A 27,894-nucleotide genomic window follows, 5' to 3' on the forward strand; every position below is an offset into this window, starting at 1 on the left:
AGGTTTGTTAAAAGCCTATAAAAATATTGATAGAAATGACAGCCTGAATTAGAATCTAGATAAAGAAAGAAAAGAATGAATTAGGCATGCTTGACAATTTAAACAATATATGATTGCAAATAAAATTGAGTCTTTTTTTATGGGAGTAGTGATTCCATCAATAAAAATATGGCTGGTTTTTATTTGTACAGGAAGCTGATAAATTAAATTAGAATTTTAGGTGTCTGTAGGACATTGCTTTTTGAACATCTTGAGCTAAGTTGAATAGGAATAAGATGCTGCATAAAAGCTTTATGATTATTATTTGCCTAATAGTTTCTATACTTGCAATACTTTTTTCTTACCACTTGAAAAGTCATGTCATAGCCCACCCCTTTCATAAAGTGCTCCAGTACACACACTAATCTATTTTCTTTCTTACCGTCACTAGATTTTTATTACCTGTAAAAACATTTTGCTAATGTAGTGTTTTTTGGTATTGTTTCATATCTATTCCTTGTCTCCACAGCTAAAGTGAAAGTTCTCGGGTTGAGGATTCTGTTGTATTCTCTATGCATTCCTTACTACAGCTAGCATGAGACAGGACAAGTAGAAGGGTTTAATGCATAAGTTGAAGAGCATAATAAACAGTTTAGAATAGGTCTGATTTAAATCTATTATAATTGTTTCTGCTTTGTAAAGTTTATTTTAAAATATGTTTTTTATTAGCCAAACATTTATTTCATATATTCATACACTATTTCATGTTAACTTTTTTCTTTTAGTTTAGGAAAACAATTTGAAGTACGAACGTTGATAATGAGTCTTAAAGAAAATGTTTTATTACTTATGCTTAATATGGTCTTTACAGTTAATTTTTTTTAAATATATCTATCTTCCTGAAATTTACACTGTAGTTTTTTAAAAAACTATGTAAATTTTTAATTATAATTAAATAAAATTTTAATTATATATATTATATTACATTTTAAAATAAAAATCTATATTGATTTTCAGATATATCATTGTGGTGGAGCATGATCTAAGTGTATTAGACTATCTCTCTGACTTCATCTGCTGTTTATATGGCGTACCAAGTGCTTACGGTGTTGTCACTATGCCTTTTAGTGTAAGAGAAGGTAACTTGAAAAACTTTTCACAATGCTGTATTCTCTTTCACTCTAATGCTTAGAAAATGTATTGCTGTTGATGCTAAGTAGTTAAGTGTTGCTCTCGTATTACTTATCCAAAACTCTGGCCTTAAGGAATTTAATCTCCCAATAGAGTATACATATATAAGGTTATATACATCAGTTGTTAAACATAACCTATGTCTTTTTGTAGAAGTTTTTGTTGTGGGTAAAAATGCTTTATCAATTTCACTCTATTTATTTATTTGCTCTATTTATTTGCTATATTAAAAGTTTCTTTTATATTTTGGCCTCTGCAGCATCACTGTACTATTAGTCATGTTCAGCTTTATCTTTGACGGGCCAATACCAGTAGGAAAACTCTTAAAATTCATTTAGTGCATCTTGTTTTCATGTTTCAAATTTATCTGTAATCTGTATCCTAAGTTTGTGAAACTAAGACTATACAAAATTCTAATAAGATAGTTAAGTATATTATAGTCTAGTAAGTGACTAATAAAATTCTAATAAAATAGCTTAGTAAGTGTATTTTCACTTACTCCTTTTACTTTCAGGAAAGAAGGACTCTCTGGTCTCTCTTTTCCATGTCTCTTCCCTAAGCAGGTTAGGCAAAAGTAAAAACTAGCCTACCACTAAGTGGCTCTTGAAACAGAATCAGTGTACTCGCTACCTGGTACACCTTCTTCCTTTTAATTTCTTTCCTGTTCCCCTTCACTGCTTCCTCATTCCTATTTTTACTTTTTTACATTTCTTCTCTCCAGCTATGCCTTAAGCTGGCAATCTAGAACACCTAAAAGGACTACTTAGTCCATATCTTGAAAAAATACCGTATTCTACAAGAATAATTATTCATGTAGCCTTATAGCTCCCTAGGTTGAACAGGCTCTTTTTTTTTTTTTTTTTTTTTTAAAGCTGTCTCTTCAAAGAGATTGCTTTTGAGTTACCTAAGAAACTTTTGGAGAAAGAAATTATATTGCATCATACTCTGCATAAAAAGGTGGTGGTAGCTCTTTTAATTTATAAAAAGTGTATAAATAGTTTAAGGTGTGGGGAAGGAATTGCTCTCACGTCCCTATCTATACATTTGAGATAGGTAGGCATTTTAAGGGAAAATTTGTGAGATTGCCCAGTTTTCTTTCCAGTAGTCTTTAAGAGATGATATCAGAAGCAATTAATGTTTTACTCTCCTCAGTTAGCAAGTATTTATTGAATGCCGACTCTGCCTAAAGTAGTTCTAGAATCACATTGATGATAATGACATGGGTACCTGGCAATCACTTTTTATAATTCCATTTATAGATGCCATGTCTAAAGCCTATGCCAAGAAGTAGTTCCTGGAGAGGTTTTTAATGTACCCTATCTGTTAAAACAATTCAAGTAACAAACTGCACTTAATCTTTCTGCTTTCCTTTAATATACTGAAATTAATACATTATATGTAAAAGCTCTTTATGAACTGTAAAGGAATTTTAGCTTGAACTCACTTTTAAATTGGCAAGAGAGACATTGCAGTATTAATGTATAAAGCTGACTTGTTAGTGTTTTTTCCACAAAGTCACTTCTCTGAGCTTTCATTTTCTTACCTGATGAATTAGGCACTTGGACTAAATGGCCACTAAGGTTCCTTCAAGTTTATATTTTTATTTAATTTTTGGTTTTAATCTTTTTAACCCCACATTTGTAATTTTTAAATAGTTTAAGATATAAAAATGCTAATTTGGGCAGAATAAACACATATGTTTATTCTGTCAAATATTTATTGAACACCTGTGTTCTAGGCTGAAAAGGCCTAGATGTGGTTCTTCATTGCAGATGACATGAATAATATCCTTAGACTTTCTTTCAAGACCTTCTGAAACTTCACCTACTGTCCTTCTCTTATGAATAGTAAACACTTTAAAAATAGATCTTTTCACTGTTTCCCAAATAATCCACTTTTCCATTTCTGTGCACCTGCCATTGTGGTTCTTAACAACTTCAGTATGGAGGAATTTTCATGTACAGTATGTTAGTTTACTTTCAGTTATTAAAATCTGTTTAGATAATGGTGTTTGTACAGTGAAGCCAAAAAAAAAGGTTAATGAAATTAGTTTGTTATTATAAATTTCTTTCAAACCTGCGAAGTTAATCTGAAAACAAATGCAGTAAATCGTAACTTCAATGTATGGTTATGTCTCACATGAAAATGAATATTCATAACTTAAATCGTCTTTAAAAAATTATTGCTCAAACTGTTTTAATTTATTTTATGTCAGTCTGAAAATATTCCATTTTACTTGTCATTTTGTAGAGAAAAATTACAATTTTTTATTTTAAAATACAGAAGAAATGGCATTATAGGCTTTCACATAAAATCTGATGGAAAAAATCTTACAAAAATCACGTAATAATGAAAAGTTATGCTTTGTGTATATAGGCATGTATGTATGCATGAATTATTTAAACTTGGCATTAGGTACGTGAAACACTGTTGTCACACTGCATGCTATAAATCCACAGAAATTTAAATCTATGCATAGATTGCTCACAAGAGAGCCTAGGGTTTTGGCTTTTATATGATAATTTATTTTTGTGGAAAAAGTTTAGTCTTTAAGTGATCTTTACTAATCTATTTCAATGACTTTCCAACAGGCATAAACATTTTTTTGGATGGCTACGTTCCAACAGAAAACTTGAGATTCAGAGATTCATCACTTGTTTTTAAAGTAGCTGAGACAGCAAATGAAGAAGAAGTTAAAAAGATGTGTATGTATAAATATCCTGGAATGAAGAAAAAGATGGGAGAGTTTGAGCTAGCAATTGTAGCTGGAGAGTTTACAGATTCTGAAATCATGGTGATGTTGGGGGAAAATGGTAAGTTTTCCTTATTTTGTGATATTCGGAAGTTTGTTCTGTTTATCCAGTAACTAAGTGTTAATTACTCCGTGAAAAACTTTGACTCAGTTATAGGTCTGGGAGCTGGATTGAATTCCTACATTTCTCAGTGTAGTTCACATTTTGTGACAACATATGATTTAATCTGTCATTTAATCGAGTTCATATTTCTTATTTTGTTTTCATAACCTTCAGTGAGAATAAGATTTTTTCTAAGCTGGTTTTTCTATGTATAAATTGATACGAATAGCACTTATTCATCTTAGAAACTGACTAGGAAGGAAAGGATAAATTTGTACTTCTGAAGCAGTCTAGTTTAAAATGTTTTCCTTGCATTCCTCCACTTGGAACCTTTCTTAATTTAAATTTAGGCTAATCTAACTTTGTAAATAGTTGTATTACCAACACTTTTTAGTAATAGATTATCGTCATAAATATAGTTATGAAATGAATTTGAGTGCCAAATATCTGGTATTGCTTTCATGATTTTTAGAAAAAGATTTGAATTGTGTACTTACAGCTTACAAAACTGTAGAAGAAAAAAATTTTATGAAGATTGTGGCAATGTATCAGTTTTTAGTTAACAGGAATTTTGAGCTTGGTTGCAATTAAATATTTCATGTAACTGGCCTTTATGATGATGGTATCAATCATAACAGTTATTGTCCTGTCTTAACAATAAATTGTGTGCATTGATATTTTAGCTAAGTAAGTCTTTCAAGAACTAACCCAAGACTTTATAGACCCACCGTTTGTTAAAATGGCCGTCATAAGCTTTAAATAGTCTATATTCCTCCTAATTAGTTTAGAATGATACTTGAGAGATGAATCATGAAAGTTCAAGTATTTTTCTATATAACCTTCAGAATTCAGTAGTGTCAGTGTATTTGTTCAAAACTAATTTCTCAGCTAAAACCCATTAGTACATTAGTGATTTACTGTAAATGTGAAGCATCTTTCAAGTCAATTTTTTGTATGTTGTGTTGCCAGGTACTGGTAAAACGACATTTATCAGAATGCTTGCTGGGAGACTTAAACCTGATGAAGGAGGTACTATTGTAATATTGAGTCTTTTTACTCTGTTCCACATAGTAAACTTTGAAGATCTGGGCCGTTTTCAGTGTCTTATTTATTTGCATTACTTTGCAGGGGAAGTACCAGTTTTAAATGTCAGTTATAAGCCACAGAAAATCAGTCCCAAATCAACCGTGAGTTATTCTGTTATTTTGTTATTGAAGAAGAGTTTATATATATATATATATATACCTAGGTCATTAATCTTACACTATATCAAAATTTTTCTCCAAATTAGTTTCTGTACAGGTGTAATAAGGTGGCTAAGGAAGATCTTAGGACTACTACAGTCCTTTATTCATTTCCACTGCTAGGAAACTCTTTTAAAGTCTGTTTGGCATCTTTTTCCAAAATAAATCTTCAAAAACTTAATGTGTTTTGGTGCTGCAAATGACATCAAGAAAGTGAAAGGCTACCCACAGGACTGGAGAAATTATTTGCAAATCATATATCTAATAAGGTACTCGTATCCAAAATATATAAAGAACTCTTACAGCTCAATTTTTAGATGAGCAAAGGATTTGAATAGATATTTTTCCAAAGAAAATATACAGATAGCCAATAAACACATGAAAAGATGCACAGCATCGTTAGTCATTAGGGAAATGCAAATCAAAACCACATTGAGATACCACATCACACCCATTAGAATGACTTAAAGCAGAAAGACAATAAGAAGTATTGCTGAGGATGTAGAGAAATTAGAACCTCATACGTTGCTGGTGGGAATGAAAAATGGTAGAGCCACTGTTACTCTGCCATAAAAAGAAATAAAACACTGATACATGTTACAATATGGATGAGCCTTAAAACATTATGAAATTAACCTCCTTTGATTTCTGCAGGTGTTGTAATGAACTAATTAACTACAGTATCTATGCTCAGTACCTCAGTACTCACTCATGTTGGGAATATTTGAGATGGCTTGGCTTACAATGAAAATTTTATCATTAATGCTTTCTATAAGCTTAGCTTTTAAGTTCTCAAACTCAGCCCTCTCCTCAGATAACAACTTAAAAGACATCTTAAATTCATCCCCGTCATATTATTGTGCATTTTGTGTTAGCTCACAGATTGCCGAAGATTACTTGATACCCATATTGACCTTTAGAAGTATTCCTAGTCTCTAATGATTTCTTCCCTGAAACCTTCATCATTTACTACTTTCAAATTTTAAGATTTTTGTTTTGTTTTTTTTTTAACTTGGACATGGTGGGTTTTTAATTTTTAAAATCTCAAAAAACATGTCACAGCTGATGGATAAACATCAAAATACTATCGATATCTGTTGGTGGCAAATTGATATACTTTTGCTGTGTAGCTTAACTTTCTCAAGATTCATAATTAGAGTAGTTCTGTACTGAAATAAAATTTCAATACTTTTCCATTAAAAACAGGGAAGTGTTCGCCAGCTACTACATGAAAAGATCAGAGATGCTTACACTCATCCACAATTTGTGACTGATGTAATGAAGCCTCTGCAAATTGAAAACATCATCGATCAGGAGGTACTCTAAATAATTTTTGTTGTTTTATCATTTTATTATTTTAAACTTTGGATGTCTCTACATGGTTTACTGAACTTCTTTTGCAAATAGGTGCAGACATTATCTGGTGGTGAACTGCAGCGAGTAGCTTTAGCTCTTTGTTTGGGCAAACCTGCTGATGTGTATTTAATTGATGAACCATCTGCATATTTGGATTCTGAGCAAAGATTGATGGCTGCTCGAGTTGTCAAACGGTAATGTCACGCTCATAAGAGTATTACCCGTGATCATGTGTAGTGGCAGACAAAAGTGCTTAATATAGTGTTTGAATATGATGATATAAAACTAAGATTTCAAAATCATGTGTTTTAGTTTCATACTCCATGCTAAGAAGACAGCCTTTGTTGTGGAACATGACTTCATCATGGCCACCTATCTAGCAGATCGAGTCATTGTTTTTGATGGTGTTCCATCTAAGAACACAGTTGCAAACAGGTAAAACTATTTTGTAAACTATCCAAACCTAATTATAAGTTCCAACACTTAGAAACTTATTTTATTTAGTTATTTATTTCAAGTTGGCTGGCTCTTTTTTTTTATAATCTTTATTGGAGTATAATTGCTTTACAATGTTGTGTTAGTTTCTGTTGTACAACAAACTGAATCAGCTATAAGTATACATATATCCCCATATCCCCTCCCTCTTGAGCCTCCCTCCCATCCTCCCTATCCCACCCCTCTAGGTCATCTCAAAGCATCAAACTGATCTCCCTGTGCTATGCAGCAGCTTCCCACTGACCATCCATTTTACGTTTGGTAGTGTATATATGTCAGTGCTACTCTCTCAGTTCGTCCCAGCTTTCCTTTCCCCCCACTGTGTCCTCAAGTCCGTTCTCTACGTCTGTGTCTTTATTCCTGCCCTGCCACTAGGTTCATCAGTACCGTTTTTTTAGATTCCATATATGTGCATTAGCATACGGTATGTGTTTTTCTCTTTGTGACTTAACTTCACTGTATGACAGACTCTAGGTCCATCCACCTCATTACAAATAACTCAGTTTCGTTCCTTTTTAAGGCTAATATTCCATCGTATATATGTGCCACATCTTCTTTAATCATTCATCTGTCTATGGACATTTAGATTGCTTCCATATCCTGGCAGTTGTACCACAGTGTTCATTGCAGGAATATTTACATGTATCTTTTTGAATTATGGTTTTCTCAGGGTATATGCCCAGTAGTGGGATTGCTGGGTCAAATGGTAGTACTATTTTTAGGTTTTTAAGGAACCTCTATACTGTTCTCTATAGTGGCTGCATCAATTTACAATCCCTCCAACAGTGCAAGAGGGTTCCCTTTTCTCCACACCCTCTCCAGCATTTATTGTTTGTAGATTTTTTGATGATAGCCATTCTGACTGGTGTGAGGTGATACCTCATTGTGGTTTTGATTTGCATTTCTCTAATAATTAGTGATTTGAGCATCTTTTCATGTGTTTGTTGACAATCTGTATGTCTTCTTTGGAGAAATGTCTATTTAGGTCTTCTGCCCATTTTTGGATTGGGTTGTTTGTTTTTTTGATTCTGAGCTACATGAGCTGCTTGCATATTTTGGAGATTAATCCTTGTCAGTTGCTTCGTTTGCAAATATTTTCTCCCATTCTGAGGGCTGTCTTTGCGTCTTGTTTATGGTTTCCTTTGCTGTGCAAAAGCTTTGAAGTTTCATTAGATCCCATTTGTTTATTTTTGTTTTTATTTCCATTTCTCTAGGAGGTGGGTCAAAAATGATCTTGCTGTGATTTATGTCATAGAGTGTTCTGCCTATGTTTTCCTCTAAGAGTTTAATTTTGTCTTGCCTTATATTTAGGTCTCGAATCCATTTTGAGTTTATTTTTGTGTATGGTGTTAGGGAGTGTTCTAATTTCACTCTTTTACATGTAGCTGTCCAGTTTTCCCAGCACCACTTATTGAAGAGGCTGTCTTTTCTCCACTGTATATTCTTGCCTCCTTTATCAAAGATAAGGTGACCCTATGTGCGTGGGTTTATCTCTGGGCTTTCTATACTGTTCCATTGATCTATATTTCTGTTTTTGTGCCAGTACTATACTGTCTTGATGACTGTAGCTTTGTAGTATAGTCTGAAGTCAGGGAGCCTGATTCCTCCAGCTCCATTTTTCTTTCTTGATTGCTTTGGCTACTCGGGGTCTTTTTTGTTTCCATACAAATTGTGAAATTTTTTGTTCTAGTTCTGTGGAAAATGCCATTGGTAATTTGATAGGGATTGCATTGAATCTGTAGATTGCTTTGGGTAGTATAGTCATTTTCACAATGTTGATTCTTCCAATCCAAGAACATGGGATATCTTTCCATCTGTTTTGTATCTTTGATTTCTTTCATCAGTGTCTTGTACTTTTCTGCGTACAGGTCTTTTGCCTGCTTAAGTAGGTTTATTCCTAGGTATTCTTTTTGTTGCAGTGGTAAGTGGGAGTCTTTCCTTGATTTCTCTTTCTGATTTTTCATTGTTGGTGTACAGGAATGCAAGAGATTTCTGTGCATTAATTTTGTATCCTGCTGCTTTACCAAATTCAATGATTAGCTCTACTAGTTTTCTGGTGGCATCTTTAAGATTTTCTATGTATAGTATCATGTTACCTGCAAACAGTGACAGTTTTACTTCTTCTTCTCCAATTTGGATTCCTTTTATTTCTTTTTCTTCTCTGATTGCTGTGGCTAAAACATCCAAAACTATGTTATGTTGAATAATAGTGGTGAGAGTGGGCACCCTTGTCTTGTTCCTGATCTTAGAGGAAATGGTTTCAGTTTTTCGCCATGGAGAATGATGTTTGCTGTGGGTTTGTCATATATGGCCTTTATCATGTTGAGGTAGGTTCCCTCTGTGCCCACTTTCTGGAGAGTTTTTATCATAAATGGGTGTTGAATTTTGTCAAAAGCTTTTTCTGCGTCTATTGAGATGATCATATGGTTTTTATCCTTCACTTTGTTAATATGGTGTATCACATTGATTGATTTGTGTATATGGAAGAATCCGTGCATTCCTGAGATAAACCCCACTTGATCATGGTGTATGATCCTTTAGTGTGCTGTTGGATTCTGTTTGCTAGTATTTTGTTGAGGATTTTTGCATCTGTGCTCATAAGTGATATTGGCCTGTAATTTTCTTCTTTTGTGACATATTTGTCTGGTTTTGGTATCAGGGTGATGGTGACCTCATACAATGAGTTTGGGAGTGTTCCCCCCTCTGCTATATTTTGGAAGAGTTTGAGAAGGATAGGTGTTAGCTCTTCTCTAAATGTTTGATAGAATTCACCTGTGAAGCCATCTGGCCTTGGGCTTTTGTTTGTTGGAAGATTTTTAATCACAGTTTCAATTTCATTACTTGTGATTGGTCTGTTCATATTTTCTGTTTCTTCCTGGTTCAGTCTTGGAAGGTTATACCTTTCTAAAAATTTGTCCATTTCTTCCAGGTTGTCCATTTTATTGGCATAAAGTTGCTTGTAGTAGTCTCTTAGGATGCTTTGTATTTCTGCGGTGTCAGTTGTTACTTCTTTTTCACTTCTAATTCTGTTGATTTGAGTCTACTCCCTTTTTTCCTGATGAGTCTGGCTAATGGTTTATCAGTTTTGTTTCTCTTCTCAAAGAACCAGCTTTTAGTTTTATTGATCTTTCCTTCATTTCTTTTTCATTTATTTCTGATCTGATCTTGATGATATCTTTACTTCTGCTAACTTTGGGGTTTTTTGTTCTTCTTTCTCTAATTGCTTTAGGTGTAAGGGTAGGTTGTTTATTTGAGATTTTTCTTGTTTCTTGAGGTAGGATTGTATTACTATAAACTTCCCTCTTAGAACTGCTTTTGCTCCATCCCATAGGTTTTGGGTCATCATGCTTTCATTGTCATTTGTTTCTAGGTATTTTTTTATTTCCTCTTTGATTTCTTCAGTGATCTCTTGGTTGTTTAGTGGTGTATTGTTTAGCCTCCATGTGTTCGTATTTTTTACAGTTTTTTTTCCCTGTAATTGATATCTAGTCTCCTAGCGTTGTGGTCAGAAAAGATGCTTCATACGATTTCAATTTTCTTAAATTTACCAAGGCTTGATTTGTGACCCAAGATGTGGTCTATCCTGCAGAACATTCCGTGTGCACTTGAGAAGAAAGTGTATTCCTTTGTTTTTGGATAGAATCACCTATAAATCTCATTTTTCTCCATCTGGTCTAATGTGTCATTTAAAGCTCATGTTTCCTTATTTATTGTGTTTGGATGATCTGTCCGTTGGTATAAGTAGGGTGTTAAAGTCCCCTACTATTATAGTGTTACTGTCGATTTCTCCTTTCATGGTTGTTAGCATCTGCCTTATGTATTGAGGTGTTCCTATGTTGGGTGCATAAACACTTACATCTGTTATATTTTCTTCTAGGATTGATCCTTTGATCATTATGTGGTGTCCCTCCCTATCTCTTGTAACAGTCTTCATTTTAAAGTCTATTTTATCTGATACGAGTATTGCTACTCCAGCTTTCTTTTGATTTCCATTTGTGTGGAATATCTTTTTCCATCCCTTCACTTTCAGTCTGTATGTGTCCCTAGGTCTGAAGTGGGTCTCTTCTAGACAGCATAAATATGGGTCTTGTTTTGTATCTATTCAGTCAGTCTATGTCTTTTGGTTGGGGCGTTTAATCCATTTACATTCAAGGTTATTATCGATATGTATGTTCCTATTACCATTGACTTAATTGTTTTGGGTTTGTTTTTGTGGGTCTTTTTCTTTTTTGTTTCCCACTTAGAAAAGTTTCTTTAGCATTTGTTGTAAAGCTGGTTTGGTGGTGCTGAATTCTCTTAACATTTGCTTGTCTGTAAAGCTTTTGACTTCTCTGTCGAATCTGAATGAGATCCTTGCTGGGTAGAATAATCTTGGTTGTAGGTTTTACTCTTTCATCACTTTAAGTATATCCTACCAATCCCTTCTGGCCTGTAGAGTTTCTGCTGAAAAATCAGCTGATAACCTTATGGGGATTCCTTTGTATGTTATTTTTTGGTTTTCCCTTGCTGCTTTTAATATTTTTTCTTTGAATTTAATTTTTGTTAGTTTGATCAGTGTGTGTCTTGGTGTGTTTCTCCTTGGGTTTATCCTGTATGGGACTGTGCTTCCTGGACTTGGGTAACTATTTCCTTTCCCATGTTAGGGAAGTTTTCAACTACAATCTCTTCAAATATTTTCTCAGACCCTTTTTCTTTTCTTCTTCCGGGACTCCTATAATTCAAATGTTGGTGCGTTTAGTGTTGTCCTAGAGGTTTCTGAGATTGTCTTCCTTTCATTCTTTTTTTCTTTACTCTGCTCCTCGGCAGTTATTTCCACCACTTTGTCTTCCATCTCTTTTATCCATTCTTCTGCCTCAGTTATTCTGCTATTGATTCCTTCTAGAGTGTTTTTAATTTCAGTTATTGTGTTGTTCATTACTGTTTGTTTGCTCCTTAGTTCTAGGTCCTTGTTAAATGTTTCTTGTATTTTCTCTCTTCTGTGTCCAACAATTTGGATCATCTTTACTATCGTTACTCTGAATTCTTTTTTAGGTAGTTTGCCTACTTCCTTTTCATTTATTTGGTCTTGTGGGTTTTTATCTTGCTCCTTTGCCTGTAAGATACTTCTGTGTCTTCTCATTTTGTCTAATTTACAGTATTTGAGGTCTCCTTTCCCTAGGCTGCAGGGTCGTAGTTCCTCTTGCTTCTGTTCTCTGCCCGATGGTGGGGTTGGTCCAGTGTCTTGTGTAGGCTTCCTGATGGGGGGGACTGGTGCCTGCGTTCTAGTGGGTGAAGCTGAGTCTTTTCCCTTTGATGAGTAGGGCCGTGTCAGGCGGTATGTTTTGGGGCGTCTGTGAGCTTAGTATGACTTGAGGTAATCTGTGTGCTTATGGGTGGGTTTGTGTTCCTGTCTTGTTTGTTGTTTGGTGTGAGGCGTCCAGCACTGGGAGCTGCTGGCAGTTGGGTGGAGCCAGGTCTTGGATTCAGATAGAGGCCTCCATGAGAGCTCTCAGAGATTAATCTTCCCTGGGGTTGGGAATTCTCTAGTGGTCCAGCATCCTGGACTTGGTGCTCTCACTCCAGAGCCTCAGGCCCGACTTTTGCTCAAGGGACCAAGACCCCCGCAAGTTGCTCGTCCTGGCAATAAAGGGGATTTAAAAAAAAAAAAAAAGACTAGCAACACCCCAGACAGGTAAGAAGTATAATCAAACAGAAACAGGAACAAGGAAACGTGCACACACACAAAAGAAACAAAAACAGAACCAAATAAATCAAATAGCAAGAGAACAACCAGACAAAAGAACCCAAGAACGAAATCAAACAATTAAGAAGAAAGTTGACAAGAACCCAAAACCAAAGCAGAGTGCCAACTGAAGAGTGAAGCAAAGAAACAAAACAAACTGACAAAAATGATATAAAAAGAACAAAGAAAAAGGGGAAAGAAGACAACAACAGAAAAGCAGCGTAGAAACAGAAATATAAAAAAGATAAAATAGAAAACGTATTAAAAAAAAAAAGGGCAAACGAAACCCTGGAGAAATGGTAAAAACAAAATCAAACCAAAAAAAAAAAAAAACCAGAAACAGGGAAACACACACACATGTAAAAGAAAAACAGTCAAATAAAACAAAAAAGCAAGAGAAAAACCAGACAAATAGAAGAATTCAAAAATGAAATCAAACAATTAGGATTAATACTAACAAAAACACATAACCTAAAAACAAAAGCAAAGCAGTGAAGAATAAAGCAAGGAAACCGAACAAACCTATAAAAATGATTTTAAAAATAGTAAAATAAAAAGGGAAAAACACAGGACAACAGAAAAGCAAAGAAGAAATGGAAATATTAAAAAATATATATTGACAAAAAATACGGGACAAGAACACAGAACAACAGAAAAGCAAAGTAAAAATATAAATATATACCAAAAAAAGATAAAAATGTTATAAAACAAAGATCCCAAAAGACTAAATAAAAATCTAAAACAACAAACACAAAAAGAAAGAAAAAGAAACCAAAGAAAAAAAAAAGAAGCCAGAACTAACAACAGAATGAATCAAAACATAATAAAATTAATAGTAATAATTATGTTTCCCTGGGGTCTCCGCTGTGAGGGTCCTTGCACACGCCGTGAGCCACAGCCCCCCTCCGCCTCCCCAGGAGCCCCTCCTCTGCCTCTGGGCTGGTCTCTGGACCTGCTGTGGGCCCTGTGGGGACCCCTCCGACTCTGATGTGGCCCAGTTCCCGCGTGTGGTGCCCCCAAAGTCCACAGCGGCCAGAGCTGGACCGTTTTCATTTGTGGGAACACTCATTGTCTACTCAGATGTTCCATAGACGCAGGGTCTTCCTAGGTGATCGTGGGGATTTAATCTGCAGCTTGTGCTGCCAGTGGAAAGATTTTCCATCCTCTTCCTTAGTCACCCCGTCCCTGGGGTTCAGCTTTGGTTTTATCCCCACCTCTACGTGTGGTCCGCCCACAGGAGTCTGGTCCTGAGGCTGCCTTGGAGCTCTTGGGTCTGGCCCTGTGAGGACCGGGTGCGGAGGTGGTATGACTGCTTGGATCACGGGAGCCCCAGCGGCACCAAATGCACAGGGAAGCCGGGGGCCATGGGTGCAAGAGATACGGCCTGAGTGAGGGCCTTTTCCGGCGCCCAGCGTAAGGCACGTGAGGGCCAGCCCTGGCCGGGGTTTTTCTGGCACCCGGCAGCAGGCATTTGAGGGCCAGCCCTGAGAGGGTGGTGGTGTTTTTTTTTAATTGCCCCGCAGCCGGCACATGAGGGCCAGCTCTGAGGGGGCTTCTTAATGTCTCAGCAGCCAGCGCACAAGAGCCAGCCCTGAGCGGGCTTCTTTTATTGTCATTGGCAGGCGGTGACATGTGGGGAGAGAGAGGTTACAATAGTGTCTCCTATGCCTGCGTGGAACTTAGCAATAGTGCCCTGCTTCCATGGCAGCCAGTCTTCCTCCATAGGCATTCCCTGCTGTGGATTTCCTCCCTCCCGTCCCCTCAGTGCGTCTTCCCACAGCCAACAGCACTTTTCACTCTGGGCCTGTTCTCCAATCCCCACACACCAGCTCTCAGCCCCCTTGCACACCTGTGAACACACATCCCAGTCTGGGTCACGTAGGGCCATTTTACGGGCCATCTGTGTATTTCTTACTCTGTCCTGTCTGCTACGGATCAGCAGCTTCACCCTCTTCCAACAGCCTGAGATGCTTCCCTTCTGTCCCAATCGATTTCCCCGTCAGAGAGGGGGTTTCCCCAAATTCGAGAATCTCTCCTCTGCTTCAGTTCCCCCGCCCCAGGGTGCGGTCCCATCCGGCTTCCTCTTCTCCTCCCTTCTTTTTTTCCATCCTACCCAGTTATACAGGGATCTTTATACTCCTTTTCAGTGTCCAAGGTCTTCTACTAGTTTTCGGCTGGTGTTCTGTGAGAATTGTTGCATCTATAGATGTATTCCTGATGCATCCGTGGAGAGAGATCAACTCCACGTCCACCTACTCTCTGCCATCTTGAATCTCCCCAGATTATTTTAAATTTTCCAATCAACATATAGACATAAGTCATACTGTTTTAATTTTTAATAAGGAAAGAGATAACCAGAAATTCTAGAAATGATTTTGTAACTCCCAAGATTATTCATATTCGGTACTGGATGGCCCTGGGTAGAATAGCGGTTTTTAGACTATGGTATAGAACTCCTGACCCAGGGGAATAAGCATGCGGAGCTTTGGGCCCCTCACCTTTTCTTTCAGGTTCAGTTTTGTCTCTTTCATTATTTGGATGCATGATTTGCCCAATTTACACCGCTAGTGGTAAAGCTCACTACACCCCAAATATCTGGTATTAATGTACAGCAGAGTTAAAAATGAATGATTTTACCTCCTCCGTCCCCTTTTTTCCTTATTGGCTTGATTGAGAGTACTTGTAATATAAAGAACTTTCACATTAGTTTATGAGAAATTTTTTTTATGAGAAATTCTTTACACTTTTAGTGCTGACACCTTATTGGGTTGAACTGTATGAAATTCCTGATATTCAGCCATTTGACCTGTAAAAACAGCAAGTTCATGTGATTCCAACATAATGTTTCCTGGTTTAGGGAGGAATGGATTTGCTATTTGAATACATCCAAGGAATAGAAGTACTAAACTTATTAGAATTCCTTTTTTTTTTTTTTTCCTATTTAAAATTTATGTATCAATTACTGAAAATAACACAACTTCTTTGTTAGGGAAATTTCTTAGACTACATAAAGCTATTCAAATAGTGATCCTCCCTTTGTATTTACAAAATGCTTAAAATGTTCCACATGTATGATATGACTTAACATGATTTAAGAACTAGTTTGGGTGAGAAAAGATGAATAAAGTATAGAAATTTTAAAAGGTGTTATTACTAAACACCATTATGTTGTACATATTGGTTTGTGCCAAATTTCTAATATAAATATTACCTTTTCTGTTAAATTCTCTTCTCCCCTAAAAATCTTAGATTTGAAATTCTTCAATCAGATAATTTTTCTAAAGCAGTATTTCTCACTGACTTTTTTTCCAGATCAGGAACACTTTAAACTGTGTTTGTTTTGCATAAAAATATAGCCAAACAAACTACATAGTCCAAGCAAAGACATTTCTGAATATAGACTTTATACTGTACTGTGACTATACTATTATCCAGATGACTTTTGATTGGGGAATTAGAGGGAACAGTGATTTGTAATACTCTTCCTCCTAAAAAAGTAATTAAACTGGGGGGGTAAAGTTCAGTCACAACTGATAGATTTTATTTTTCCTCTAGTCCTCAAACCCTTTTGGCTGGCATGAATAAATTTTTGTCTCAGCTTGAAATTACATTCAGAAGAGATCCAAACAACTATAGGCCAAGAATAAACAAACTCAATTCGATTAAGGTATGTAGAAAAATTACCTTAAATCACGGATAACTTCTCAGTGTAAATAATTGAAAAGCATGTTTTAAATTGAAGGCTGTGTCACTAAAATCTTATGTCATTTCATTAATTCCAAGATTCATGTTTTTCACATTTTAGTATCTGATGGCATACTTCAGTCTGATAGGCAGCAACTGTGATGTAGCTGCCATTGCTGCATTGTCTGTTTGAGTTGCACCCATTGTTGTACTGCTTGTGTTGAGTTTGCCATTTAATGTCTTCAGAAAGATTACACTTGAAACAGAAGTTTTTACAAATACCTTAATATTTCTTACACATTTTGTGCACGCAGAAGAGCAACACATGATTAAAATGCATATTTTAAGAGTCTAAATAAACTTCTTCAATGAGCATTAAATTCTAAATAATGGAAAAACATTTTGTCAGTTAAATTGGCAGTGGGTTTTTTTTTTCTTTGTAGTATGTAAAATAATTTTGTACCCTATACTTGATGTAGTCTGTGAAATATGGTTTTTAGAAGGCAGTCATTTCTTCATTGCTCAAAAAAGAAAAATGAATGCTAAAAAAGCATTTCTGTGTTTCTGGTATCCCTGCAATGCCTCTTTAAAATGCTGCTTACATTTCATGGCCCTCTAGCCATCGTCCTTAATACTTAGAAGCTTTAGAAGTATGTTAACACGTACCTGTCCTTTCATATTTGTACTTCTCTAGCTTCGCTACTAAAACGTGACCTCTTAGAAGGCAGAGACATGGTGCACATCATGTATTCTTAAGCACCTAACATAATATCTGGATGCCTTTAGCCTTCACTATATATTTTGTTTATAAATGTTTACTCTCTGGCCAGGATAATGAAATGGCAAGTTTTAAATTAAATTTGAAGAGTTTTCTCAGTTTTGAAAAGCATATTAAGCAGAAGAGAGGAACTAAATGTTAGAACACTTATTATGCACAGCTTAATTTTCATAGGAATTTCTTCTGAAGCATTACAAACAGTTTGTGTTGTAGTTTTCTTGGGTAGAGACTTAGTTCAGTCCCCAGGTACACTTATCATTTTCTCTATATCCACTCATCCTAGACAGTCATACCTCAATCCTAATAAGGGAGCAAGCAGCTAGGCAAGTAGGTAGATGGATCATTACTGGCCAGTCTGTAGACAGTGCTGGGAAAAATTATTTTTATATACTTCTTGTGTAATAGGCAGTTCTCAAACTGACAGTGTTACTTTTTTACCAGAAGCTTAAAGTTAAAATGATAAAAATGGAATTTAATAGTTTTTCTGGAAACAGTATTTTATATAACAAAATTTTATATGTTTAAGTATTTTATGTAAAGGAATTTTGTGTGAGGTGTGCAGCAGGAAGGTGTCCAGGCAGTAGGGATGGGTAGCAGAGGTAGTAATCTAGCCTTTAAGTAGTGGAACCAGGCATATCCAGAAGCAGCCAGTGAGTGCAGAGGAGGCTGTATAGACACTTACAAACACTGCTAAGTAATTCTGCAGGTGAAAGTCTACCCTACCCTTACATATAGGAGAATGGTGTTGATTTTTGTTTCTTCTCTATTTTATTTTTTAGGATGTAGAACAAAAGAAGAGTGGAAACTACTTTTTCTTGGATGATTAGAGTGAATCTGAGAATATTGATAAGCCATTTATTAAAAGAAACATTTACTGGGATTTTTGTCGAATAAAACTTAGATCAGGTTTTATGCCCCACATGCTCTGGAGATTGAAGTATAATTTACTTACTGTAACATAAAGCCAGTTAGTTGTGTTTTAAATTGTAGTCTGAATACAGCAAATGCCACTTTTCTGTTCTTGATGATAAGGCCCTTTTTGTGCATAACATTCTAATATGAAGACATTTCAGGCTATACAAATTACCTCCAAGTTTTCATGATGTATGGGGAAGATATTCAGTAGGTGTATTGTATATTCATGTACCAAATGCTGAGCAGTGTTGCCCCCTTTTAAAAATCTTGTAAAAAGTTTCTGTACTTACATGGTTTGCCAAGTATGCCACTATAATGAAACTTATTTTAAAAACCGGTCAATGACGCCACTGATGAAATTTGATAAATAAACATCAGGATTATATATATTTGTTTTCAGTCTTTGCATTAAATTGTCAGTGTGTTTAGACTTCCAAAGGTATATTATCTACTACAGAACACCACTGCTGGGAAAAGACTATTACCAACTTAAGCATTGTTGACAATGTTTTTGGTGCTTTTGAATATCTTTAGCAAAAAAATCATTTCAACACCCCCCCCCAAAAAAAAAAATCCTAACTTTACTCTGAATTAGATGTAGCATTTCATAAGATTCTATATTCTGTAGTTATTCTCAAGGTAATGTCATTCGATAAACATACCTTTATGTAATCACTGATCAAGATTTTAGAAAAAGCATTTTAAAGAATATTTGTTTCCCTTAAAAATACAGTACAGGTTCAAAATCTTTAGAGTTGGTCCCTAAGCCTAAGCATCTGTGTATTTTTAAACTTCCACAGATTTCTGATGGGCAGCCAAGGACTGTGAGCCACTTACCTAAAGGCAACATTAACGCAAAGCGGTCCCCAGATAGCAATACAGAGTACCCCTTGGTACCAAATATATTCATTTCCAGGTTTGGATGTAAAGGATATTATCTATTTGACTTTTTTTCTTAGTTTTGGATAGTGTGTAGCAGGAGTTCTAAAGACTTATCCAAATTTCTTGAACAGTGGGATACCTGTAGTGTGAAACCACTTTCAATTATACTTCTGCCTAATGCACTGAGCTGGAACTAACTTATACTACAAGTGAGGAAAAGAGTTTAGGAAAATTAGAAATTATTAAACGAAATTTAGAGCTTCTTGAAACAATAGAAGCTTTAATATGCAAACAGTGGATAGAACGTATGGTTTAACTAAGCCCCATTAGGCCTTTTAAAAATGTTGCTTTGTCTGAGTAATCCATAAATACATGTTTATTGTGAAATTTTCAAATATTACAGAAATATATGGAATAGAGTTACGATTTCCCTTTATTTTACCCTCCCAAATGTTACCAGTGTTTATGTTTAATAATATATATCCTTTCATGCTTTTTTTCTGTGCACTTAACTGTGAATATGTAAAGAGTTTGTTTTGTACATATATGGGATTATACTAAAATAAGTATTGCCTATTTTTAAAGATAGGTTAAATTTGTGAGTCATTATTTCAAATGTATTGAATAAAATAAGATAAAAGCTATTTTTATTTACTGATTCTGTATTATGTCCTTAAAATATTTGTATTATAAGAGCACAGTTCTTTCTTATTGCTGATAAAATATGTATCAATTGTATTATTTTTCATGTAAATGAAAATTTTTAAACAGATTTACATGTTACTTAAAATTTTGTATAGCAGTAGAAAAGGACAAAATTGTTAACACAAGGAAAAGGGTTTTTTTATAAAATCTGTTACCAACTCAAATACATCAATGCAGATGTTTGTTAGCTATTGAAAAGAATGAGACTGCTCAGTATATCCTGATTAGAGAAAATCTCTAAGCAAAAAAGCATGGTGCAACATAATTTATTATAATACACCACTGTTTATATGAAAATATACAAAATACTAAAATACACAGAAGGATACTCAAGAAAGTTAATGCTTTGGGAAGGATAACTTGATGGTTAAGAACAGGGAATAAAGGAGACATATATTATACACCCATTACCTTTTGAATTGAAATTTTGTACATATAAACTGTTTATAGTCAACCTAGTGTGCAGCAGTCGTTACAAAAAGTGTTATCTATGTAATTTAAGTTAACCTAATTTTACACCATAGCATCTTGAAGTCGTCCAGTGCTTTCTCTCTTGCTTACAGATTCAATGTGCAGTTTGGTGTCTGGCATGTCGTTTGCCTACTGTATTGAAGGAATGAATCTACTCGCCATAGAGGTTCTGTGTTTCTGTAGGAAGCCTGGATAACTACTTAGTTCTATCATTTCACTCATTCATTTAGATACACATGTCAATCCCTCAACCCCAGCGCCTGGTGTATTATGAGCGCCACGTGGTTCAGAAGAGACGTAGTTCTGGGTGGGAGAGTCAGAGGGGCTACATGAAGGAGGCAGCTCCCAGGGAAAGGAGCACCTATAATGATAAAAATGGTAAGAAAATCCATGTGAACCAGAACACAGGTCAGAGACAAGTCAGCATGCGCACTGAAGAGCTTAGTGAGAGGAAAGGATAATAATATAGGCAGATTGTAGTGGATAGTTCCAGCTCCCAACCCTGCATGTGCCCAAGTCTGTCTCCCGTATCTGCAAGTTTTCAGCTAATGAGACTGGCAACCATGACCATCTATCTGTCCCTTCTCGTGGAGCAGAGCATTAGTGTCACTTCATGTCTGTGCCCTCTGGTTTCTGGTCTCCATTTTTGGCCCCTGATTTCTGAATATATCTTAGAAAATTGCAAAGAACTAAGTTACACAGTAACAGGCACGTCCCTAGATAGGCATAGCATTATTTTCTTACTCTACCTGAAGGCGTTTAATCCAAAACCAAGGTTTTCACGTAAAAGAAACTAGTGGACTTCCCTGGTGGCGCAGTAGTTAAGAATCCACCTGCCAACGCAGGGGACACGGATTGGAGCCCTGGTCGAGGAAGATCCCACGTGCCGTGGAGCAACTAATAAGCCCATGCGCCACAACTACTGAAGCCTGCACTCCTAGAGCCCGTGCTCCACAAGGGAAGCCGCCGCAATGAAAAGCCTGTGCACCGCAACGAAGAGTAGACCCTGCTCACCGCAACTAGAGAAAGCCCACGCGCAGCAATGAACACCCAACGTAGCCAAAGATAAATAAATTTATTTTTTTTAAATGAAACTAGCTTACTACACAGAATTTTTTGAATTCGGAGGATCAATGTAGAAAACTCTTAACTTGATGTTCATACCAACAACTGCAGCTTCACTATTCTGAGTGCATGATTCACTTTCGAAAGAGCTTATAAATTATGGTCTGTGAAGGGAAGTTGTGTTTACTTTCTCTTTTGCAGTTTATTTACATCCTCATATCATTCCCTAGTCCTGCATTTAAGAGTCAACAAGTGAAAGTAAAACAAATATACTCAAAATGAAAAGCAGACCATTCTGCTTTTCTCTGAAAACTTTTAGAGAAACCCGGCATGGGGCACTTCTTGTGGCCCACTGGTCAGCCGGTCTCACCTTCTTATCCATCCACATCAAGTGACCAGTTCTGCAAGAGCTTCAACCAGCATCAACAGACATCTTTATTGCTTTCTTCCCGATTAACTCTGTGGGAAGAGGTGCTGGCACTCAACACAGCTAACGGAGAAATGCTTCCCCCTTTTCCTCCGTCCTTTCTCCCTCTGATCCCTCCAAGGTTCTGTGATAGTTCACTCACCTTCTCAGGCAGCCCCAAACAACTGGCCTATAGGACTTGGGATCCCCCTTCCCAGCTTGCTGCCCCTGCACCTAAGTCACCTCTCTCAAACCCTGTGCTGAATGAAGCCTTTGTTTTAGGCTCTGCTTCCTGAGAAAGCCACTCTAAGATGAGAAAGTCCATAGTAGGTTAAATGAGTATTGACTAGCAATATTCTTAGGCGACTTAATGAAGAAATACAGCCTTAAGAAACTTGGGTTTTCAAAGTACTTAAGTATACTTGCTACCTCAGTTTTCAAATAAAACTTTCAAAGTGTTTTATCTAACTTAAAAAAACTGAGTCATTTAATCTATAAATTATTCTTAGATATTCTGCACATCCCCATTTCATTTAATGACTGCTGAGAAAAATGATAGGACTAGCTCTCAAACCACTCAGAGCTAGGTTCAAATCCAAATTCTACCAATTACTAGTTGCGTGACCCGTTTTACTATATATATAACGTAGGGAAAAGAACAGCACTTACCCCATAGATTATAAATCCCGGGTGGTATTTAATTGCACACACACTAGATTTTCTGACTGGATAAGAACCAGGGCAAACAACTCTTAATTTTAGGAGTTTACTTAAACTCCTCTTAAGATTTACATGCTATATTACTTGGTTAAAGCCCTAGAACCAAAGAATCACAAGCAGAATCAAGAGACAAAATTTAATATATGCACACAGTTTTATATATAATGCAGCATCACATCATGAAGGGCATTTACTCTTATTTTATACATTCAGATATGTTTGAAACACTTCTTAAGGCTACAAAACAGAACATAGAAAAATAAACAGGAATATATTCAACACTTACAAAAAGTGATATGATAAAGAATATAAAGTACTATTTTCCTTTTAACACTTCAAAAGATGTATATATACCTTTTTTTTACAAGTAACATCACAAATGATCACATCTTCACATGCTTTAAGTATTATTTGTACTCAGTGTAAGGCTATTATCATTTTTCATACATAAATTTTTTCTAGCTCTGTAACAATGCAATTTTTAATCCATTCAAGTAAATTCAACCCCAAAGTCGCTGTTTCCCAGCATTAAGACATGCACCCACCCCTCTTGTAGGATTTTTCTAAAATTTGTATTTCAGGGGAGAAGAAAACCTAAATTAGTGGGAAATCCCAATTAGTGGGAGAGTAAGTGGCTGCCACTAGTAGCAAAACCTTAGTTCTTTGAAACTGATATACTGGAACTGAGCCATTAAGATTGGAAACAACACAATAGCATTTAGACATTAAATAGGAAGCAAAATACAGTAAACAGAAATAGTGTAGCCAAATATGCAAATATGTAGTCTCTTCAGCTACACTAAAATGGACCTTGCTTAGTACCCATAAGTGAAAGACTAAGGTAAAATAAATGAGGCATAAATAAATATTGCTAGTTTCTAGGATGGCTGAATGTCTTCTAAACCAGAAATGGTTAGAAAGGAACTTTATTGCACCAAGTCAATCATAAGCAAGTTTGCAGTTCACAGGCATTATTCAACCTTGAGTCACAAAGGAAACACACTGCAAGAATATATACAGTCTGCATCAAATACGATAATGTATCAGTAGGGAAAACCTACTCCTGCCAGGCCGAGGCAGGGTCTGAGCTTAGGTCAGCCATGAAAATGAACATACAGGTTACCAGGAAACAGGACGAGGACTACACAGATGCTAGCATCCTGCCACCAACGGGTACGTGGAGCAAGAATTGAAGATTTATCTGAGAGGAACTGAAGAAGAGAAATATACGCAATGCTAAAAGGAAAGGGGCTGGAATCAAGTTTAGCAAAAGCAACTAAAATGAAAAGAACAGGTGAGCTTTGGTCATTCTAAACATTTGTTCTTCAAAATGTGTATCATAATAGAGTAAGTTCCATAATTTCCAACTCAAAATACAAATGATTCTCACTTCTAAGCTTTTGCTTTTCTCTGAAACATTTTATCTCATGTCAACATACCATATGACTCAGTTAAAACGAAGGAGGACAAAAGCTTGCTTGGCCCTAGTGTGACCTCAGCATAAGGCAAAACCCCTGGACTAATATATTGATAACAAACCTAAAGGAAAAAAACAAAACTGACCTTCACGTAAAGACAATTTTAAAACTAATAATCAAAAGTCAGAGTTCTTTTATTCTTATTCCAGAGGTCACTGAGTAAAGTACCAACTGCTAAAGTTCTCTTCCAGCACTGTTTCCATCATGTCCTGGAGGTAAGTATGGGAAACAGGAAGCAAATCGGCATTTCCTTCAGGAACTACAGAGTATTCTGTTACTCAACTGAGGTAAGACAGAGTGACAATGAAGAAATCAACAGTATTCTTTCCTATCCAATTTTTAAACATTTCGAGAAGAAACTGGGATGATCAAATCCCAGTCAATAAAACAAAGGACACAGGAAATAGCGATTTCTTTTGGACTCCTGAGATCAAACTTACATTGAACTTTTAAATCTGGTCATTATATCTCATGTAATTTTCATTAAAATTATCAGGTAAGCTAATCCTACATATACAAGCATGAGCTGAAAGTGGAGGACCCTCTCATCTTCTCATTCCGTAACAACTGTTGATGTTAACTAAGAAAAAAATTGCTTAAGCAGTACCTTCCCCAGTTGTTCTAGCTTAGAAGGTGACAACAGAAATTCCTTTCAACAGGTTCTCTCAAGAATTTTTTTCTTTTCCACACAACCATCCCAGTCTTTACAAATTTTTACCTAGCACCATCATAATAAAATGTTATCTTTCAAAGTGCTCTCTAAAATCCTATGTTACAAAACATCTACACACTAATCACTACTCAAATCAGCAGTTACAAAGACATTAGGTAATTAAAACAACACAGAGGTAAATAACCATTATTACAGTACAGTGGAGATTCACTGAGCCTAGCTGGCACCCAAACATTCCCGTAGGTTATCAGAGAACCCAGAAAACTCATCTGCTTCAGTTTGTCAAATTCAAGTGAATTGTATTTGCTTTTAAAGTAACTGCTTTAAAAAAAAATCTACTTTTGGCTAGGTATATTACACATGGCATGCAAAGAGAAATTACTACATTATTTGCATAGCACTCAAAACTTCCTGATCAAAGCAGAACATAAAAAAGGGTAGAACTTCACATTGGTATGTACAAATAAGAAATATAAGCTACAGTTATTTTTACATAGTAACACAGATGAATGAATACTGTGTTAATTCAGAGAATCACATCTCCAAATGGGAACAGAGTGCAACATGCAAAGGGAAAGTCTAGCGAATACTGCAAGAGACTGGAAGGAAGCCGAATCAGAGACATGTGACCGAAGGGGTGACGAGCTATTAAATGCAAACAAATCCACTGTCTAGCAGCATCCTCTAGAAAAGAACTCAAAGTCACAATCATCCTTTTTTGTACAATAGTTCCAGCCGTGACAAATTGAACATGCAAATGTAAAGTGGTACACATAACTGAGTGTGGTGCAAAGGGAAAAATGAAACACAGTTAACTCTATAGAAACCTGTCAAGCTAAAAATTTTTAACATTTCTTCTCACAAAATATTTAAATCTGTCAGTGCATTAGTGTTAAAGTGGCATTAAAAAACTTCTGCAGTTTTAACAGATGCAGATTATTTTCAAAATGCATAGCATCTACATTTCTTTCGAGTAGGCACCATGATATTTACACCAGTGCTAAGAATTCTTGGTGGGAACAGCCATTTCATTAGATTTCCTATTATTTCTTAAACATCTATTCTTGTATGCAATCTCAAGTTCAACAAATACTCACCAAAATTCAAAAATATACCCTATGAATATTAAAAGAACTATATACAACATTTCTAAGACACAAGTTAATAGGCTGCCTTATGTGTAATATTAAAGAGAAGACATTATTCAAGTTTGACAGATATTGAGATGAAAGGCCTTTGGGTTGGAAGCATTTCAAAAGACAACAGTGTTTTAGGCTAAGAATTGTTTGAGCCCAGTTTATGACTAAGGCATTGCATAATAAAATATACATTTCTATTTGGTGCAATGTTATGTTTTGGAATCTATAGTGTGTCAAATGATGTATTTTGTCACTTTAGTAAACATTATAAAGCACACATTTCCAACATTTGAAAATTAAACTTATATAAGGAAAAAAAATCAAACACTAAATCTATAATGTTTTATATTAAGCTGTTTATAAAAAATACTTTAACAAACTTATTTCTTAACTTTTTATGGGGGCAGTCACCCGATAAATAGACAGATTTTGAACGAAGAAAAATGGCAACACCAGGAATTCACCTGCCCCCTTAAACGCATATCCAAAATCTCTTGTCCTAGAATGAGAGTGAGGGTAAAGGGGGAGGGGAGGAGAGAGTTCCAATTTGGGTTTTTATTTTAATGTATTTTTTTAAAGACTTCAGAAACATTCCACCTAAGAAAGGGCTTCTGCTCTAAAATGCCGCAACACCATCAAGTGTGCTGTCCCCGATGGCCATCTCCCACCCCTGACCTCCTCCTATCCCCCCTGTAGGGCCGTCCTCTGGCATTCCGATGGTACTGATAACCTTCCTCTCGGCTCCTGCTTGGCTGCCCTTTCCAGGACTCCTCCCCTCTCACATGAGGGTAGCCCCCCCTACCAGAATAGCCCCAATCACTTTTGTACTTCCTGCCTCCGTAAGTCTGATTATAGAACTGCTTGGATCGACCACTTCTCAGGATGTCAGACACCTCGCTTTCATCCTCTGAGCTCTCTTCTTTTGGTCTCGGCACCCTGCTGTCCACAGAGCTGGCCCCACTGACCGCGTCGGCAGCAGCCTTAGGATCTTTCACTTTTTCTGGTTTTTCTTTCAGACTCGGAATGGTCCTTTTAGGCTCAAGTTCAACAGGCACAGTTTCTCTCTCTCTGTTTAGAATCTGAGCGGGAAGATGAGCCTTTCCCTCTGCTACAGGAGGGACGGGAGCCAGTGCCAGATCTGCCTTAGGTGTCTGGGATGACTGCTCCGCCTGGCCTTCGTGCTCGCTCACACTGGCTTCAGGGAGAGGATGGGTGTCTTCACCTCCAGCCTCGGGAAACTCGTCTGCTGCTGAAACCGAAGCACATTCTTTAGAAAGATCCAGATTTTCCAGGGGCAGATCCAATTCTCCTTTCTCATCAGAGGGCAGAACAATATTCTGCCTCATTACTGGATTTTCTATGAATCCCTGAAAAGGGTACCCATACCAAACGTGAGGAAAGAAAGGAGGTGCGATGGGAACCGGGCCTAAGAATGGGTTCGGCCCAAAAGATGGCTGTGGGAACATGTTCTTGCCGCTCAGCGACTCTTCATATTCAGCGTGAAGAAGCTGCCTAGAGTTTTCAGATTCCAGGTCGGCCTGATAAGACAACTGTCCGTGACTTTCAGACACCTGAGACGGAGGGATAACCAGGGCTGAAGAGAACGTCGGCGGTCCAGTCTCTGCCTGTGGCATCTGACCGTTGACACTGGCCTCAGGCTGCCCGGGGAAGTGAGCATCTGGACAGGTACAGTCACTTTCATTCGGAGCGGAAGGGCCTTCTTGGAACCAAGGGTTTTGAGGATACATAGGGACGGGGACCTTTGGGTACATCCTGCAGGCCGCCAGGTAGGCCTGGTGCAGAGGGTACAGGTAAGAATGTGGGGCCCACATAGGGCAACTATACGCCTACAAAAGACAAGGAAAACCAGTAAGATAAACAACACAGGGGGCGGGGAGAAGTTCAGAGTGGGCTCAAGATAAGTTTCTCATGCCTGCAAAGACCATAAACTGCAGTCCAAATACTAGATCACAGTGATACACAACATGCAAAGGAATTACAAAATTAAGTCACGGCTATGAGACTCCATTCCTTGTTCCTATCCTAAAACCAACTCCAAGTCCCGCTACAGAGGTTTGAAAGGAGACAGAGTGATGAACCCACCTACAGATTACCATGATCATTAATCCCATCCTT

At 36.6% G+C, this 27,894-nt stretch overlaps 2 protein-coding genes across 7 annotated transcripts in view; one reads left to right on the forward strand and one right to left on the reverse strand.

Moving 5' to 3' along the window:
• ABCE1 (ATP binding cassette subfamily E member 1) overlaps positions 1–19,746 on the forward strand; it is a 35,881-nt gene extending 16,135 nt beyond the window's left edge. For all 3 annotated transcript variants that reach the window (XM_007189362.3, XM_007189364.2, XM_007189363.2), the window contains 9 exons: positions 997–1,118; positions 3,762–3,983; positions 4,995–5,054; positions 5,154–5,212; positions 6,476–6,586; positions 6,677–6,819; positions 6,938–7,060; positions 16,398–16,509; positions 18,084–19,746. In XM_007189362.3, the coding sequence (XP_007189424.1) occupies positions 997–1,118; positions 3,762–3,983; positions 4,995–5,054; positions 5,154–5,212; positions 6,476–6,586; positions 6,677–6,819; positions 6,938–7,060; positions 16,398–16,509; positions 18,084–18,131 (1,000 nt within the window). In that variant the 3' untranslated portion in view covers positions 18,132–19,746. The remainder of the gene's footprint in view (positions 1–996; positions 1,119–3,761; positions 3,984–4,994; positions 5,055–5,153; positions 5,213–6,475; positions 6,587–6,676; positions 6,820–6,937; positions 7,061–16,397; positions 16,510–18,083) is intronic.
• Positions 19,747–22,590: 2,844 nt separating this feature from the next.
• OTUD4 (OTU deubiquitinase 4) overlaps positions 22,591–27,894 on the reverse strand; it is a 42,103-nt gene continuing 36,799 nt past the window's right edge. For all 4 annotated transcript variants that reach the window (XM_057547084.1, XM_057547086.1, XM_057547085.1 and 1 more), the window contains one exon: positions 22,591–27,605. In XM_057547084.1, coding sequence (XP_057403067.1) covers positions 26,394–27,605 — 1,212 coding nt within the window. In that variant the 3' untranslated portion in view covers positions 22,591–26,393. The remainder of the gene's footprint in view (positions 27,606–27,894) is intronic.

Source organism: Balaenoptera acutorostrata, chromosome 5, assembly GCF_949987535.1.
Source record: "Balaenoptera acutorostrata chromosome 5, mBalAcu1.1, whole genome shotgun sequence".
Lineage (NCBI taxonomy): Eukaryota > Metazoa > Chordata > Mammalia > Artiodactyla > Balaenopteridae > Balaenoptera > Balaenoptera acutorostrata.